Source organism: Panicum virgatum, chromosome 6N (assembly GCF_016808335.1).
Source record: "Panicum virgatum strain AP13 chromosome 6N, P.virgatum_v5, whole genome shotgun sequence".
Taxonomy (NCBI): Eukaryota; Viridiplantae; Streptophyta; class Magnoliopsida; order Poales; family Poaceae; genus Panicum; species Panicum virgatum.
In genome coordinates, this window is record NC_053150.1 from 49,131,909 (window position 1) to 49,150,503 (window position 18,595).

The 18,595-nt window shown below is 54.5% G+C and overlaps 2 protein-coding genes across 2 annotated transcripts; one reads left to right on the forward strand and one right to left on the reverse strand.

Annotated features, from left to right (window-relative positions):
- Window positions 1-11,386: 11,386 nt before the first annotated feature.
- LOC120678274 (arabinogalactan protein 1-like) lies at window positions 11,387-11,851 on the forward strand. The gene has a single exon (XM_039959409.1). The coding sequence runs from the start codon at window positions 11,387-11,389 to the stop codon at window positions 11,849-11,851; it is 465 nt and encodes a 154-aa protein (XP_039815343.1).
- A 4,838-nt stretch (window positions 11,852-16,689) lies between these two features.
- Window positions 16,690-18,552, reverse strand: LOC120677519. The gene is made up of 2 exons (XM_039958665.1): window positions 17,628-18,552; window positions 16,690-17,483 (listed from the first exon to the last, which is right to left on the reverse strand). Exons 1-2 carry the CDS (start codon window positions 18,042-18,044, stop codon window positions 17,028-17,030), a joined length of 873 nt encoding a protein of 290 aa, XP_039814599.1. The 5' UTR covers window positions 18,045-18,552; the 3' UTR covers window positions 16,690-17,027.
- Between the last annotated feature and the right edge of the window lie 43 nt (window positions 18,553-18,595).

The following is an 18,595-nucleotide window of genomic DNA, read 5'->3' on the forward strand; positions in this document are numbered from 1 at the left end:
GTCAGTGGCACAGATTCTGAAAGCACCACTAACCACACATCCCTTTCAGGGTCTGTTTAGTTTGTTTTACTTGTAAACGCAAAAAAAAATTTGCATGGGAATCTTGCCAATTTGAAGTACTAAATGAAGTCTATTTACAAACTTTTTTGCACAGATGGGTTGTAAATCGCGAGACGAATCTAATGATGCTAACTAATTCATGATTAATCAATAATTAGCGGATGGTTACTGTAGTAACACTGTTGCAAATCATGGCTTAAGTAGGCTCATTAGATTCGTCTCGCGATTTACAGCCCAACCATGCAAAAAGTTTTGTAAATAGACTTCATTTAGTACTTCAAATTAGCAAGATTCCTTTTCACTTTAATGTGTTTACGGTTATTTTGCATTTATAGAGTGGGAACTAAACAGGACCTCATGTCCCTGAAACTTTCAGTTCCAAGGAGCTCTCGGCACATCCATCTCTCCCACCCACGTTCTCCTTCCTCGGCCTCTTCCCCATCCCCGCGCGCGTGGCACGGAGGTCGCCCCCGCACGCCCAGGGTTTTATTTCCCGACCGTTGTAACATCCCGAAAACTCACCAAATTAAATCATGCGCTAAAAGGGGTTTTTATCGTTGAGCTCGACTTAAACCCTGAATCCTAAATTCCCGGAGCCTCTCCCGAACAACCCGACACCCGAATTCAATCCACATCCCATCTCTTTCCCCATCCAACGCGACGCGTCGTGACCGGCCGCCGCGAATCCCGCCCCCTCCTTTTCCCTCTCTCCTCCGACCGCGTGCCCCACCTCCCGCGTCCTGCACGCCGCGCGTGGCCGACCGCAGCCGCGGTCGCCGCTGGCGCGCACCGCCCCTCCCCCTCCTTTTTCCTTTTTCTCTCTCTCCCTTTTCCCCATTTTCTTTTTTCTCCGTTTCTTTTTCCTATTTTCTTTTTCTTTTTTTTTCTTTTTTTTTCTCTTTACCCTTTTTCCTTTTTCTTTCTTTCCCTTCCTTCCTTCCCTCTCTCTCTGCGCCCGAGCACCGCCGTGCCCGGCCCTCCTCCCTGCCTCCCAGCCCTGGCCCGCCTGCCCGCACGTGCCCGTCCTTCCCCGAGCACGGCCGCACGCCCCCTGGACCCCGCTCCCGGCCGCTGCCCGCGACGCCGCCACGACACGGCCGCCCGCGCCGCGCACACCGACGCGGCGCACGCGCGCACGCTGCTGCTCCTGCCCCGCCGCGTGCCCGCGAGCGCGCGCCTCGCCGTGCCCACGTGCGCGCCGCGCACCGCTCGTCGCTGCGCCGCCCGCTGCCCGCTGCCCCGCTCGGCGCCGCTCGCGCGCACACGCCGCCCCGCCTCGCCCCTATGCGCCACGACGCGGCCGCCTGACCGGCGCCCCGCCATCACCGCCCCGCCGCACGTCGCGACGCCCGCCGCTGGCGCCTCGCCCCGGCCCCGCTCGCCCTGTGCCCGCGTGCAGCCGCCGCGCCGCGTGACGCCTAGCAGCAGTGCCGCCGCAGAGCCGCCGCCTCGCCGCCCGCGCCAAGGCCAGCGCCAGCCTTCCCCTCCACGTGCCACAGTGGGCGGTCTCGACGCCCTCGCCGCTGCACGCCGCTCCGCGACAACCTAACGCGGCCGCCGCCATTACTCCCGCCCACAAGCCTCGCCGAGCCGCCACCCACCTCCACCACGCCACCGCCTCTCGACGGCTATAAAAGCCTCCCCAACGGCGCCGGTCCTCCACACTCAAACCTCCCTGGCCACCGCCGCCTTCCCTCCCCAGTGCCGCCGCCGCCGGCCCGCGTCGCCCCGCCTCTGAGCGCCGCCCCAGCCCGAGGTGAGCCGGGGAATCGAACCCCAAGTGCCCTAGCCCTTTCCCCCCCCCCACTCCCGGCCGCCGCCGTGGTCCAGGACGGCCAAATCGGCCGCCGCCGACGCATGGGGCGCCTCCCCTGTTTCCCAGTGCGAGGGGGAGGAGGGAGATGGCAGTTTTGCCATTAGGCCCTCCCCTTCCCTCTATTCCATAAAGGACCCCCCCCCACTTATGGTCTTTATCCAAAAAGAACCCTGCCCTTTGTTCTAATTCCAAGAAAACCCTTTCCACCTACAAACATAATTCTAAATATGCCCCTGAACCTTCCAGACTAGTCCAGATGTTTCCAAAAATTACAGCCAGGCCCCTACCCCCTCCGGATTAATTTCAACTAGACCCCTGACCCCTTTAACCGACCCACAAACCTTTATAAAACTTATCATTTCATGTAACAAACAACCTCTGATCAACCCGAAACTTTACCACACCCCTCATAACCAAGTCTTGGCCATGCCATTAGGAAACCACTCGAAAATAATACTTCGTACTTTATATTTTATGTGATTCCGATTCGAGCTCAACGATAGATCTTGTTTTGATTGGATGCTTGTTGTGTGTGCTGTAGACCGCGGAGTGAACGAAGGAGAGCCCGTCAACGAGCAGTACTGTGAGCAGGAGAACGAGGACCAGTTTCGCGACCCCGAGCCCGAAGGACAGGACTTCCCCGAAGGCTACGAAGACGGCAAGTTCAATCCCATCCTTTGATGCATGTTTCTGTCCTAGTTTTTATAAACACAACCCAATGGCCTGTTTTATAAAGTCGCATATGTTTTACTTGCATGAAAACACGGTTGGATAGCCACCCCTTGATTTGTGATGACCATTCCTTGATCACCTAGATTAATGTCTGATTTTGCTTGGACGTTAATCGATATTAGAACGCTTAGGACTTTACTCTTAACATAATTTATTTGATAAAGAAAATGTGTGCGTGTGGGAAGGGACAAAACGTGGATTTCGAAAGATGAGTTTGGACGGGATGGATGGCATTTCTGTGTGAATTGCCGATTGGTGTGCTTATGCCTGTGTGGCAGGGCAAAGAAGGGAGATATCCATCTTGTCATGTCTAAGGACCGAGTTGGTGTGTCATCTCACCTAACTCCTTTATCGTGCAAACCACTCGACCGTTGAATGGGCAACGGCGTAGCATAAATCCCACTAGTTGGTGTGATAGCCATCAGGAGAGCTGAGAGCAACGGGTGACTAAGGAAAAGGGATAAGCCCCGAGTGACTTATGCCCGATTATACCTAAGTGAACGGTCAATGACCCCTTGGTGCATCCCGTGATGGCTAGTCAGGCTTAGCTATGGTGGGTAATGGCTATGTTGGGATCTACACCGACACGACGGTGTTCGAGTTGTGGTATCCTACTTGTGGGTAAAGTTGCACACCTCTGCAGAGTTAAGAATCTATTCGAATAGTCCGTGCCCACGGTATTGGGCGAGTTACGGTGTGGTCACATAACTAGTGTTTTATTGGGATGGGCTGGTGTGAGATGTTTTGGATTTGTGTCCGGCAGTTGTGTCGTGTGCTACGATGGACGGGGAGTCCGGTAGCAGTTTTAAAACCTGAATTCTGTGTTACTGCAAAAACTGATTTCTAAAAGGTTTTCCGTAAAACAAACCCCTGCATAAAATATCGTTTTTCTGCAAATTAAACCATAACCTTATCCTTGATTTACCTATGCATATTATTCTGTTATAACCCCCTCCGTGGGTGTGGTTGGACTTGCTGAGTACGTTTGTACTCACCCCATTCTTACTTTTTACAGAGGAAGACCCAGACTTCGTACCTGACGACGCCGAGTAGCGTTATCGTTCTACACCCAACCTTGCCTGTGGAACCGGCCCTGTTGAGATGCCGCCGCTGTCGCAATACTCTGAGCCCGTGTTAGACCCCATGTGGTTTGTGGTCTGGTGTTATGTCGTAGCTTGGTTAATTATTATCATTATCTGTATCGAGTGTCCTCCAAGGTTTGTACGGTTTTGAACCATCTGATGTAATAAATGTGGCATCAGCCTCCTGGGACTGGTGCTTTGTATCACATTTGAGTCTTCTCTTATGAGGGGACGCTTCAGGTAGTATCAGAGCCGTAGGTTGGCCGTAGGACGTGACCCTAGGGGCGAAACCCGTTTTCAGGACCCTTCACCTTAGGACTTTTCTATCCTTAATCCTTTCCTCACATGGATACTTACCTTTGGTTCTTGCCCTGTCCAGATGGCTGACAATGGATGGATCGGCGGAATCTGTTTCGCAGAGCCCGGCCTTCCTAAGTTGTTGATACTCAGCCTGGAACGCATTGGAGTTGTGGATCCGCCAGAGTTTCTTTATCGAGAGTACGACTCCAAGGGCACTCTTCGGTGTGACCTGATGACCTTCATAGCAAGGAGCACCCGCTACCCTGATGTGGACCCTTGGTTCATCTCCACCACAGGTTTTCGCTTCCCAGACACCTATCGGAAAGCCGCCCGTAAAGCCCTGCGACAGCTGCGTGTGATCTACAAGCACCATCTTCAGAGGACCCCTATGGGATTTTTCCCGCCGACTGAAGGAAGAGGACGCACATGGATTGCCAGGATGAGAGGACTTGGAAGAGAAGAAGAAGACCTAGAAGACACGGTCTCCCACCTATCCATCTATCTCACCGGCCTGGATGAGCTCTATCGCGAGCAAGCAGCACAACTGAAGCAGCAAGTCCACAGAGCAGAAAAGGCAACCCAGGAGCTGGATGAACAACGGTCGAGGATCGTACATGCCGAGTATTCCCTAGCCGCCCTCCAAGTCCAAATGGATGAAAAAGAGGAAGAACTGGAAGAGCAAAAGGCGAGAGCCACACGCGCCGAGGACTCACTAGCCGCTCTCCAAGCTCGGATGCGGAGGTACGAGGCTCGCTGGGGAATAGGTGGATGGATAGAGGAAGACGCAGAAGAAGAACCCGAAGAGGCTCAATGGGATGTAGGCGTCCAGGCCGAAGAAGAGGAGGAACCCATGGAAACCCATTGGGACGTTGGCACTCAGACTGAAGAAGAAGAACCCGAAGAAACTCACTGGGACAAAAAGGAACTCAGACCGAAGATGACATGATGGATCAGTACCTCCCGCTGAAGAAGCGTCCTCTTAGGGTCGAGGAAGAGTCCCCATGATAGGAGTAGCCCCAAGCTAGAACCTTTGCCCTAATAATCGTGTACCCATGAAGTTGTACCCCACCATGTTGCAATAATAAATGTCATCTACCCCCTTTGTGTACCTCAATTAATTGTGCAAGTTTTTCACCATATCTTTATTTTCAGATGGCTGAGGAAGGATGGACCCAGGGCGACTGCCAAGCTGCACCTGGCTTCCCCAGCCTCTTGATCAATGCCCTGGAAAGCCTTGGAGTCACGGAACGCCCAAGGTACTACAGCAGAGAGTACGAGCATCATGGCACTCTCCGCTGCAGGGTGATTCTAGTTGTCGCCAGAAGTGACCGCTACCCCGACATCCAGTCATGGCGAGTGACTGCTACAGGGTTTAGGCACCATGACACCTACCCCTTGGCTATCAGGAAGACACTCTGCTACCTGTGCCGGATTTTCGAAGAACACCTAGCACCCACACCAATGAGGTTCTTCCCGCCGGCCATCAGAACCCCTGTTTGGGAAGCTCGCATGAGGAGTCTGGAACGCCGCCGCCATGAAGAGGACCCTCTGTACCAAGTGGCTAACTACCTAGCCGCTTTGGATCAGCTCTTCGATGAACAAGCCCACCTGCTGAGGGAGCAGACCCATCGCGCTGAGCAAGCTGAACTCGCGGTGAGGCTTCAGCAAGTCCGAGCAGCCCAAGCCGAGGCAAGAGCCGCAGCCTGCGATCAGCAGTGAAGCGGTTGCACAGGAGAGCCTCAGACAAGCCCGAGACCGACGCATGCAAGAATGGACCAGAAGTGGGACCCCAGTTCCGGCCATCGGAGAAGACCATGTTCTACTTGGGACACCCGTCATAGGATGGGGAACGCTCTTTGGAAGCCCTCGAGCCCTACCCGAGAACCCCGAAGGGTCTATTGCTGTCAGAGAAAGAGAAGTTGCTGCTCAGCCCCAAGAGAACGGGAACCCGGAGGACGACGAGCCATTTGTTTCCCCGGAAGCGCGTACCACCCCAGAAGAAGACTCGCCCCGCGAGTAGAATGTCCAACCCTACCCTGTTGTTGTACCCTTCTAGCCCTTTCAGTTTAAGTTGTATCCCTAGTTTGAACCTGTACCCGGACGTGTAGTACGCGTTCTAGTTGTGTCCCCGTGTTGTACCCTGCCTCGCTTTATTGAAGGTTGCTTGTTTGTCTTGTTGTGTGCTTGTTGTGTGTGTGCCTTTCGGCAGAAGGTTAATTCTGCCTTTTCAAAAATATGAATTAAACAACTTAAACATCACCTAATCTCAATCTCACAAAACCCTACCCAATCTACAGATGGTTTCTCGAAGCATCACGAGGGCCTCCCGTGTCAGGGACCCTACAGCTGCTGATGCAGGAATGTGTCCTAACGGAGAAAACCATCCTCAGGAAGAACAAGAAGTGAGTCAGGGCAGAGGAGAAAATCAGGATGCACAGCTACCACCACCACCACCCTTCGTGGACCTGGCACAAGTGATCCATAACCAGACTCTCATACTGGAGACACTGGCCAATGCTCTAATGAACAGGCAGCCACGAGAGCAGACCTTCAATGACAAGCTAACAGCTTTTCTGAGGGCCAAGCCACCCACTTTTGCCGGATCCAGCAACCCCTTGGACGCAGATGACTGGCTCCGCGTGATCCAGAGGAAGCTCGAGCCGTTTGGGTGCCAGGATCGAGATAAAGTCCTCCTGGCAGCACATCAACTCACCGGGACTGCCTTAGCCTGGTGGGAAAATTACTGCGCTGCTGCCAGAGATGCCTCCACCATCACTTGGAATGAATTCGTGAGAGAGTTCCGCCGCTACCACATCCCCTCAGCTACCATGAAGCGCAAGGCAGATGAATTCCGCGCACTTCAGCAGGGGAATATGACGGTAGAAGAGTATACACACCAGTTTATGGAATTGGCTCGCTATGCACCAGAAGAGGTGAACGACGACGAGAAGAAGCAGGATATGTTCAAGAAGGGACTAAATCCAGAACTCAGGACCCTGCTCACCCCTCAGATCTATCCTGACTTCAACACCTTGATGAACAAGGCAATCCTCACTGAGAAGGCCAAGAGTGATGAAAGAAAGGATAACAAGCGCAAGTTCCTGGAGAGTAAGGCCCGCCAGCAGGATCGTCCCCAGAAGGCCAGAAGTTTCAGCTACAATGCACCAAGGACCCAAGCCCCAATGCAGTACAGAACCCAGTCCCAAGTGACAGGACCACGGGCCCCTAACACACAGCTCAGAAGCCAGAACACCATGAGGGCCCCACAGAGTAATGCGAGCCAAGTCACCAACAACAACAGCAATGTGAGAGCCTGTTTCAACTACCGAGAGACAGGGCATTTCATCGCCGACTGCCCTTATGCCAAGAACAAGCCAGCCACTTCAGCTTTCTCCAACACAGTGAATGAACCCAAGCCAGTGCTGACCGGTGCCAACCAAGTGCCCCTCCGTGGCAACACCAACAACAACAACAATCAGCAAAGGCAATCCCAGCAGTCTTTCGGACGGGCCCGCGTCAACCACATCGACGCGCAGGAAGCTCAAGGAGCTCAGGGCGTAGTACTCGGTGAGTACCTAGTCAGCTCAACTCTTGCAACAGTACTGTTTGATTCTGGAGCATCACACTCATTTATATCCTCGAGTTTTGTGGAGAAACATAAAATACCTACAGTACTACTAAAGACACCCCTATTGACCCGGACGCCCGGGGGAGACATCAGGTGTCAACTGGGCTGTCTACGGGTGAGGATTAATTTAAGTGGGGTAGAGTTTCTAGCAGATCTAGTAGTACTTAAGTCAGAAGGGATAGATGTGATCCTTGGAATGGATTGGCTAAGCAAACACAATGGCCTCATAGGTTGCACGGACAAGGTAGTCCACCTAACAAACCCAGATGGAGTCCGAGTGACCTGTCATACCCGGGAAAGTGGAGCAAACCCGATGGTATTCAGCATGGAAGCCAAGTCCTTGGAGGAAGTCCCAGTAGTGAATGAGTACCCCGATGTCTTTCCCGAAGAACTTCCGGGTATGCCACCAGATAGGGACATAGAATTTGTCATTGACCTTGTTCCTGGAACCGCCCCCATAGCCAAGAGACCTTATAGGATGGCAGCCTCCGAATTGGCAGAATTAAAGAAACAACTAGAGGAGTTACAACGAATTGGCTTCATCAGGCCAAGTTCGTCTCCTTGGGGAGCCCCGGTCCTATTCGTCAAAAAGAAGGACGGAAGTATGAGGCTATGTGTAGATTACCGGGCACTAAATGAGGTCACCATTAAGAACAAGTACCCTCTCCCCAGGATCGATGATCTTTTTGACCAGTTAAAAGGAGCCAGGTACTTTTCCAAGATTGACCTGAGGTCCGGTTATTTCCAGCTCAAGATCAGGGAAAGCGACATCCCGAAAACAGCTTTTGTCACCCGGTATGGGCAGTTTGAGTTTACAGTGATGTCTTTTGGACTGACAAATGCACCTGCCTATTTCATGAACCTCATGAACAAAGTGTTTATGGACGAGCTAGATAAGTTTGTTGTAGTCTTCATTGACGACATACTTATTTACTCAAAGAGTATTCAGGAGCACGAGCAACACCTGAGAGTAGTTCTAGAGAAGCTGAGAATGCATAGGCTATACGCCAAATTCAGCAAGTGTGAGTTCTGGCTGGAGAAAGTAGCTTTCCTTGGTCATATCTTGACCGCGGAAGGAGTAGCAGTGGATCCCGAGAAGGTCGAAGCAGTCTCCAACTGGCAGCAACCAATGTCAGTGAGATTAGAAGTTTTCTCGGATTAGCTGGGTATTATCGGAGATTCATTGAGGGATTTTCTAAGATAGCCCGGCCCATGACAGAGCTGCTCAAGAAAGAGAAGAGGTTCACCTGGACGGAGTCGTGTGAAAGAAGCTTCCGGGAGTTGAAGCGAAGATTGACGACAACCCCAGTGCTAACCCTGCCGGATATTCATCGGGATTTTGTCATCTATTGTGATGCGTCCCGACAAGGATTGGGTTGTGTATTGATGCAAGATGGGAAAGTCGTTGCATATGCTTCCCGTCAGCTCAGAACCCATGAGCAAAACTACCCAACTCATGATTTGGAACTTGCAGCCGTAGTGCACGCACTTAAGATTTGGAGGCATTATTTGATTGGAAATAAGTGCGAAATCTTTACCGATCATAAAAGTCTGAAGTATATCTTCACCCAACCAGACCTAAACCTGAGGCAGAGAAGATGGCTAGAATTAGTCAAGGATTATAATTTGGAAATTCATTACCACCCGGGAAAGGCAAATGTAGTAGCTGATGCCTTGAGTCGGAAATCCTATGGGCCCAAGAATGACCATTTACAAGAGGAAATGGCGCGATTAAACGTGCACATTGTCCCTCGAGGCTCCAGCCAAGTGCTGAACGTTCAATCCACTCTAGAAGAAAGAATCAGGAAAGCCCAGAGAGCGGACAAGGGACTGATGGAAATCCGGAGGCAGACCGGAGAAAATAAGGCACCAGACTTTAGAGTGGATAATAAGGGAACGTTATGGTATAAAGATAGGATTTATATGCCCCAGAAGGGAGACTTCAGACAGATAATCATGGACGAAGCTCATAACTCGGCCTACTCCATCCACCCAGGATCCACCAAAATGTATATGGACCTAAGACAGAAATATTGGTGGAATGGGATGAAGGCAGATATTGCACGATTTGTCGCCCATTGCGATACTTGCCAGAGAATCAAAGCTGAACACCAGAAGCCGGCAGGATTATTGCAACCCCTACCCATTCCAGTTTGGAAATGGGATGAAGTAGGAATGGATTTTGTGGTAGGGCTGCCCAGAACCCAGAAAGGACACGATTCCATATGGGTAATAGTGGACCGACTCACTAAAGCGGCTCACTTCATACCCGTACGGACCAACTACGGCGGAGAGAAGCTAGCCAAGCTCTATGTGGAAAATATAGTAAAGTTGCATGGTGTGCCCAGTCGAATCGTCTCAGATAGAGGGACCTAGTTCACCTCTAGATTTTGGAAAAGCTTGCATAAAGCTATGGGCACCAAGCTAGACTTTAGTTCCGCTTATCACCCGCAGACAGATGGTCAGACAGAAAGGGTGAATCAGATTATGGAAGATATGTTAAGAGCATGTGTTCTCACCTACGGCAAAGATTGGGAACAGAGTTTACCCTATGCCGAGTTCTCATACAACAATGGGTATCAGGCAAGCTTGGGCATGTCGCCGTTCGAGGCTCTTTACGGAAGGAAATGCAGAACCCCTCTGATGTGGTCAGAAGTTGGAGAACGTGCTCTAGTCGGGCCCGTCCTCATAAAGGAAGCAGAAGAAAGGGTGGCCGAGATTAGGGAAAAGCTGAAAGCAGCCCAGTCCCGACAGAAGAGTTACGCTGACAAGAAAAGGCGGGAAATAAGTTTCAGTCCAAGGGATTTTGTGTATCTCAAGGTGTCACCCATTCGAGGAACCCGAAGATTTCAGGTACAAGGAAAATTAGCCCCTCGGTACATTGGACCATATCGAGTTCTGAAGAAAGTTGGAGCAGTAGCATACCGTTTGGAACTGCCAGAAGAAATGTCGGATATACATCCAGTATTCCACGTTTCGCAGCTAAGAAGATGTTTGAGGGTACCCGAGGCAGAGCATGTGCCAGTAGAAACGATAGATCTACAGCCAGACCTACGATATCAGGAAATACCGGTCAAGATCCTCGACTCTGTCACCAGAAGGACTAGAAACTCCGAAGTACGGATTTGCAGAGTTCAGTGGAGCAGACATGGGGCGGGAGAAGCTACCTGGGAACGCGAAGACGCTCTAAAGAAGGAGTTTCCCCACCTGTTTAGGAATCAGCCGAATCTCGAGGACGAGATTCGTTTTAAGTGGGGTAGGTTTGTAACATCCCGAAAACTCACCAAATTAAATCATGCGCTAAAAGGGGTTTTTATCGTTGAGCTCGACTTAAACCCTGAATCCTAAATTCCCGGAGCCTCTCCCGAACAACCCGACACCCGAATTCAATCTACATCCCATCTCTTTCCCCATCCAACGCGACGCGTCGTGACCGGCCGCCGCGAATCCCGCCCCCTCCTTTTCCCTCTCTCCTCCGACCGCGTGCCCCACCTCCCGCGTCCCGCACGCCGCGCGTGGCCGACCGCAGCCGCGGTCGCCGCTGGCGCGCACCGCCCCTCCCCCTCCTTTTTCCTTTTTCTCTCTCTCCCTTTTCCCCATTTTCTTTTTTCTTCGTTTCTTTTTCCTATTTTCTTTTTCTTTTTTTTCTTTTTTTTTTCTCTTTACCCTTTTTCCTTTTTCTTTCTTTCCCTTCCTTCCTTCCCTCTCTCTCTGCGCCCGAGCACCGCCGTGCCCGGCCCTCCTCCCTGCCTCCCAGCCCTGGCCCGCATGCCCGCACGCGCCCGTCCTTCCCCGAGCACGGCCGCACGCCCCCTGGACCCCGCTCCCGGCCGCTGCCCGCGACGCCGCCACGACACGGCCGCCCGCACCGCGCACACCGACGCGGCGCACGCGCGCACGCTGCTGCTCCTGCCACGCCGCGTGCACGCGAGCGCGCGCCTCGCCGTGCCCACGTGCGCGCCGCGCACCGCTCGTCGCTGCGCCGCCCGCTGCCCGCTGCCCCGCTCGGCGCCGCTCGCGCGCACCCGCCGCGCCACCTCGCCCCTGCGCGCCACGACGCGGCCGCCTGACCGGCGCCCCGCCATCACCGCCCCGCCGCACGTCGCGACGCCCGCCGCTGGCGCCTCGCCCCGGCCCCGCTCGCCCTGTGCCCGCGTGCAGCCGCCGCGCCGCGCGACGCCTAGCAGCATTGCTGCCACAGAGCCGCCGCCTCGCCGCCCGCGCCAAGGCTAGCGCCAGCCTTCCCCTCCACGTGCCACAGTGGGCGGTCTCGACGCCCTCGCCGCTGCACGCCGCTCCGCGACAACCTAACGCGGCCGCCGCCATTACTCCCGCCCGCAAGCCTCGCCGAGCCGCCACCCACCTCCACCACGCCACCGCCTCTCGACGGCTATAAAAGCCTCCCCAACGGCGCCGCTCCTCCACACTCAAACCTCCCTGGCCACCGCCGCCTTCCCTCCCCAGTGCTAACGCCGCCGCCCCGCTTTAGTGGCGCCGCCGCCGCCGGCCCGCGTCGCCCCGCCTCTGAGCGCCGCCCCAGCCCGAGGTGAGCCGGGGAATCGAACCCCAAGTGCCCTAGCCCCTTCCCCCCCCCCCCCCACTCCCGGCCGCCGCCGTGGTCCAGGACGGCCAAATCGGCCGCCGCCGACACACGGGGCGCCTCCCCTGTTTCCCAGTGCGAGGGGGAGGAGGGAGATGGTAGTTTTGCCATTAGGCCCTCCCCCTTCCCTCTATTCCATAAAGGACCCCCCCACTTATGGTCTTTATCCAAAAAGAACCCTGCCCTTTGTTCTAATTCCAAGAAAACCCTTTCCACCTACAAACATAATTCTAAATATGCCCCTGAACCTTCCAGACTAGTCCAGATGTTTCCAAAAATTACAGCCAGGCCCCTACCCCCTCCGGATTAATTTCAACTAGACCCCTGACCCCTTTAACCGACCCACAAACCTTTATAAAACTTATCATTTCATGTAACAAACAACCTCTGATCAACCCGAAACTTTACCACGCCCCTCATAACCAAGTCTTGGCCATGCCATTAGGAAACCACTCGAAAATAATACTTCGTACTTTATATTTTATGTGATTCCGATTCGAGCTCAACGATAGATCTTGTTTTGATTGGATGCTTGTTGTGTGTGCTGTAGACCGCGGAGTGAACGAAGGAGAGCCCGTCAACGAGCAGTACTGTGAGCAGGAGAATGAGGACCAGTTTCGCGACCCCGAGCCCGAAGGACAGGACTTCCCCGAAGGCTACGAAGACGGCAAGTTCAATCCCATCCTTTGATGCATGTTTCTGTCCTAGTTTTTATAAACACAACCCAATGGCCGGTTTTATAAAGTCGCATATGTTTTACTTGCATGAAAACACGGTTGGATAGCCACCCCTTGATTTGTGATGACCATTCCTTGATCACCTAGATTAATGTCTGATTTTGCTTGGACGTTAATCGATATTAGAACGCTTAGGACTTTACTCTTGGTGCAACGGCGTAGCATAAATCCCACTAGTTGGTGTGATAGCCATCAGGAGAGCTGAGAGCAACGGGTGACTAAGGAAAAGGGATAAGCCCCGAGTGACTTATGCCCGGTTATACCTAAGTGAACGGTCAATGACCCCTTGGTGCATCCCGTGATGGCTAGTCAGGCTTAGCTATGGTGGGTAATGGCTATGTTGGGATCTACACCGACACGACGGTGTTCGAGTTGTGGTATCCTACTTGTGGGTAAAGTTGCACACCTCTGCAGAGTTAAGAATCTATTCGAATAGTCCGTGCCCACGGTATTGGGCGAGTTACTGGTGTGGTCACATAACTAGTGTTTTATTGGGATGGGCTGGTGTGAGTTGTTTTGGATTTGTGTCCGGCAGTTGTGCCGTGTGCTACGACGGACGGGGAGTCCGGTAGCAGTTTTAAAACCTGAATTCTGTGTTACTGCAAAAACTGATTTCTAAAAGGTTTTCCGTAAAACAAACCCCTGCATAAAATATCGTTTTTCTGCAAATTAAACCATAACCTTATCCTTGATTTACCTATGCATATTATTCTGTTATAACCCCCTCCGTGGGTGTGGTTGGACTTGCTGAGTACGTTTGTACTCACCCCATTCTTACTTTTTACAGAGGAAGACCCAGACTTCGTACCTGACGACGCCGAGTAGGGTTATCGTTCTACACCCAACCTTGCCTGTGGAACCGGCCCTGTTGAGATGCCGCCGCTGTCGCAATACTCTGAGCCCGTGTTAGACCCCATGTGGTTTGCGGTCTGGTGTTATGTCGTAGCTTGGTTAATTATTATCATTATCTGTATCGAGTGTCCTCCAAGGTTTGTACGGTTTTGAACCATCTGATGTAATAAATGTGGCATCAGCCTCCTGGGACTGGTGCTTTGTATCACATTTAAGTCTTCTCTTATGAGGGGACGCTTCAACCGTTAACTGGTAACCGCCGGGCTCCGGTTCCGGTTTACCGGACCGGTTTGACCGGTTACTGGTCGGAACCGGTGGAATTCAAATTTGAATTCAAAAGGCGCAGTTCAACCAGTTCGTACCGGTTTACCGACCGGTTTGACTGGTTTGCCTGGTAACCGGTCAAATTCAATTTTTTTTCTTTTTTGGTTTAAATTTAAATGCCCGCAAAGTATACTAAATAAATGTTTGTATAATATATTTTAGTCTAAATAAACCCTCCAATCCTCTTTTGTACTACTTTTACATTGTATTTGTATACTTTTGTATGCACATTTTTTTGTTTAACTTCAAATCCCCGCAAACTATACTAAATGAACGAATTTTTGATAAAATTTGACACCATTAAATTCGTCGCACCTTGAAGTATTTTTAGAATTTTTTTTTTCATTTTTTTGAATTTAAATTTAAATTTTGAATTTGGGCCGGTTTGGTACTGGCCAAAACCGAAACCGGACCGGACCGGTTTGACCGGTAACCTATCAAACCGGACCGGTTCCCACCTGTTAGGAAACCCTGCGCACTCCAGGAATCTCGCGTGCCGGTGCCGAGCCGCCGAAGCCTTTGTCCCCTGTCCGCACCCGGCGCCGCGCGCAAGCCTCCAAATCCGCGAGCACCGTGCGGCCGCAGACCCGGCCGGAAACCCCCATCGCTTCGTTTCTGCGCTTGGATCGTTCGTTCTGGCTCTGCTGGCCGCGCCCGCGCCTTTCTCCACACGCCCTTGTCGCTGTCCGTCGGCGTTCGCGATGGCAACCAAAAAAAAACCAAGAACAGATAAACCCCGCGCTGCATGATTGAAATCCGGGGAATCCGATAGTAGTATGAACTGAGAAAAAAAAACAAGTGCAGTACAGAGCATCAGCAGATTGCAACAGCACCTTGCTGAGCATGGCTAATAAGCCAGCCGACTGCCGACTGAGAGCTTCTGCCATGTCACATATAGCATGTGAATATAACAAGCTGGCTGCGAGGTAGGCTGTATCAAACATACTAGTATTTAATGCTTTACATAGGAAGACTATCATCCATTGTGGCTACATCTTTGTGGCCATACCTGAGTCCATACAGCTCGGAGGGCAGAGCCAGATCCGGGTGCCGGCGGCGATGATGAAGTCGCTGCTGCCGCAGAGTCAGCTGCGGCGCTCGTCGGCGCGGTTGTCGGGGGACGGCAACTCCGCGGGCGGAGACGGGGCCGCGGCCGGGGTGCGGGCGCCCGCCTCGGGCACCTTCTGGTTCCTGCTCCACGCGCTCTGCTGCGAGTCCATGGAGGCGCGGGCGAGCGGCGGTGCGGGCGAGCAGGAGGACGACGCGGGCGGGCGAGCGGCAGCGCGGGCGAGCGAAGGCACCAGCGAGCGGGAGGGCGAACGGAGGGGCGGGGCGAGCGAGCGGAGGGAGGCGCGGGCGAGCTGGAGGGCGAGTGGAGGCGCGAACAGGCGAGTGGAGGGAAGGCGCGTGCGAGCAGGTGCCGCACGAGATCGAGAAGGAAGGTAGGTGGGGAGCGAAGCGTCGGCAATTTCGTCTGCAACCGGCTGGGAACGAGCGGCGTGGTGCGTCTCAGCCGGGCGAAGAGTTTAGCGCCGGCCCGTTCTATCTCTTCTGTTCTCTCACTGCCACATCATGTTTTTTTTTCTGACGTGTACTCTATTCAGCCGGCTGACTCAGCCTTATTATACTTGCTCTGATTGTGCTTTGACCAGTAAACGGGCGGCAGTGCCCAAATCAGCCCAACACTGATGATTTTCTTTCTTTTTTTTTGCAAGATCATGTACTTGTAATCAAGTCGTGTGGCGGTCGAGTTAGCTTAACCACCGGGATGACGCCGCCGATCGGCTCGGCTTGCACCTGCACGGCACCGTGAGGTCGTTGCTTTACTTGGCATAGGATACGCCGGAACCCGTCGCTCTCGCTCTCGCCGCCGCCGCCGCCGCAGCAGCCAGAGCCCATCCGGTTGGCGAGCCGGCGGCCGTTGCGGGCGTCTGGGTTCGGTGTGGTTTGGCAGGGCGGGTGAGCCGGCCATGCGGCGCCAGCGCCGGCGAAAGATCTCCGATTCCCCCACCTGAACATTCCTCCAACCTCGTACCCGGCCGAACCGAGGCCGTGGTACCGCCGCCGGAGCGGTTGGGGATTGGTGGCCGTGCCGAGGAGCGGTGAGCCGCTCGTCCAACCGGGAGTCAGGAACCCAACCACCACCCGCGTACGAGACGCCGAGGACGCAACACGCGGCCGAGACACACGGCCCGGCGCCCTGTGCGCGCCTTCCGGCTCCACCGCCACCCATCGCGCGCGGCATCCGCACTGACAAGTGCCGGCGACCAACCCATTCCATCCGTGCGCCCCATTGGGGACGGGGAAAAAGGGCGTCCCGTACCCGTTCCGTTGATCGTCGGGTCGGCACCACCGCACCAGACGAAGGCTTTGCTGCTGCTTCTATCTACGGTTGCGTGTACGAGTGCCTGGCTTTGCGCAGGTGACGCGCCCCGGCGGCGGATAAGCCCGATCTCAGTGGTATGGAAGTGTTATGAACATTAAATTTACTAATATATGCTAATAGTATGAAGAGAGAGGAAAGAGTAGTGTCATGAAATATGAGAGGGGTGTCATCACCATGACACTCTACTGGCACAGTTCTTAAGTTTCCAGTCTTAATAACTATGTCGATGACACTCCCACTAAGACTGGTATAAGAGACAGAGTTTTTCCAAAGTTGACATAAGTGTCGAGCCCATCGATCGGCGTCGCCAACATATGAAACCCTCTCCATCTTACGGAGTTTTTCCAAAGTTGACATAAGTGTCGAGCCCATCGGTCGGCGTCGCCAATATATGAAACCCTCTCCATCTTATCCCGTGGATTTTTCTTATGGGAAAATTGGCTGTGTAGCATCAAAAGACGATGACTTTAGTAAAATACCACTAAAACCATATGGCACCGTAAAATATCACTAAAAAGCTCCAACGTTACCCGAATGTAGCACTCTGTCAGTTAAGTCAGTGACGCCATCTCTTCCACGGACCGGCCGGCGTTGGCGAAGGCAGAACGTGGCCCCCGTGGGGAAGAATGGCGCCGCCTCCAACGCAGGGACGAGCGACGTGGCCTCCGCGCGCGAGAAACATGGAGCGCATGTCGTGGCGAGGCAGCGCGCGAAGCAGCCGGGCCGCCTGCGCTGGGGCGGAGCACGCGGATGCAGTCGCGAGCAGACGCGCCCCGCTGCCGGCGCGGACGCCGTCGCGAGCAGGGCCCATGGCCGGAGCACGTGGATGCCGTCGCGGTGACAGGGGCGTGGTGCTAGGCCTCGGCGCGCGGACGGCGTCGCGAGCAGGCGCGTCCCGCCGCCGGCGCGGACGCCGTCGCGAACAGGGCCGCCGCACCCGCCGCTAACGCCACCTTCTCGGAGGGCCTTATCACAAAAAGGTTGAAGCTTTCAGCCATGGCGGACTGGCGGCCTTGGCCACAGAGCCCGCCGGTGTTCTAGTGATCTAGGGGCTCGGTCGAGCTGGGGAATGGAAAGAGGAGGATGTGGTGACCTCGGTTGAGTGCTTACCAGGGGCGGGGGACAAACGTGGCTGCCGGAATCGGAGGAGGCGGCCGACGCACAGGATGTCCAAGCGGGGACGGCGCTGTGGTGGCTAATGGGCGACGAGGACCCGGAGATTGTATGCGTCTTGGCGAGAGGTGCACGTGGTGGCGTCAGTCCTCGCCGGCGTGCAGCGGGAACGACGAATCGGTGCAAGGGAAGCGGCGGTGCTCGGCTCCTCACGGCGGTGGCGCTCCGGCGATGTAACGGTGACGAGGACGGGTGGAACGGGTGCAAGTCGGCGACACGCAGCTCATGGTGCTCGTGGCTGCGACCGGCTGCATCTAGGGACGGCGAATCGGGCGAGCCGTGGAAGAACACGAACAGATGCACGCTGGTTTGTGAGAGGGAGGGAGAAATTGCAAGGGCTGCAGCTGCTAGCATCTTGATTGTTCGGTGGAGAAGAATCGGAGAGGGAAGCGGGTGCTGCAAAGGAGGCGGGTTGCCGGCCGCTGTACTGCAGGGGCAGATCGCCGGGCGCTAGTCTGCAGGGGCGGGACGCCGGCGTTGGACTACAGGGGCGGCCCAGATGCAAGGGAGCAGCGCGCGTGGGGAGGAGGGGCACGTCCGCTAGACTTCGGAGCGCCGGCGCACCTACTTGCTTGGCGGCTCCTTCGACTACAGCGTCGACGAGGAGGTCGAGGCCATCGTGTCCCGCAGGCCCGTGCAGCGTGGCGAGCAGGAGGAACGGCAGGAGGTCGCGGGGCCCGCACAGTGCGGGGGACGGGCGAACCAGCAGCCGGTGGCAGAGCCTCCATGGCTCGGCGGCGAGCCGAAGGGAGAGAAAGAGAGAAGAGGCGAGACCGCGAGGGAACGGTGCTGACTGGGCGGGTGACTAGGCGCCATCGTGGGGATGCAGAGCGAAGGGCGAGCGGTGGTCGGCAGCGGCAAGGCGACCTCGTTAGCTCCCACGGGCCAGCTAACAAGGAGACGGG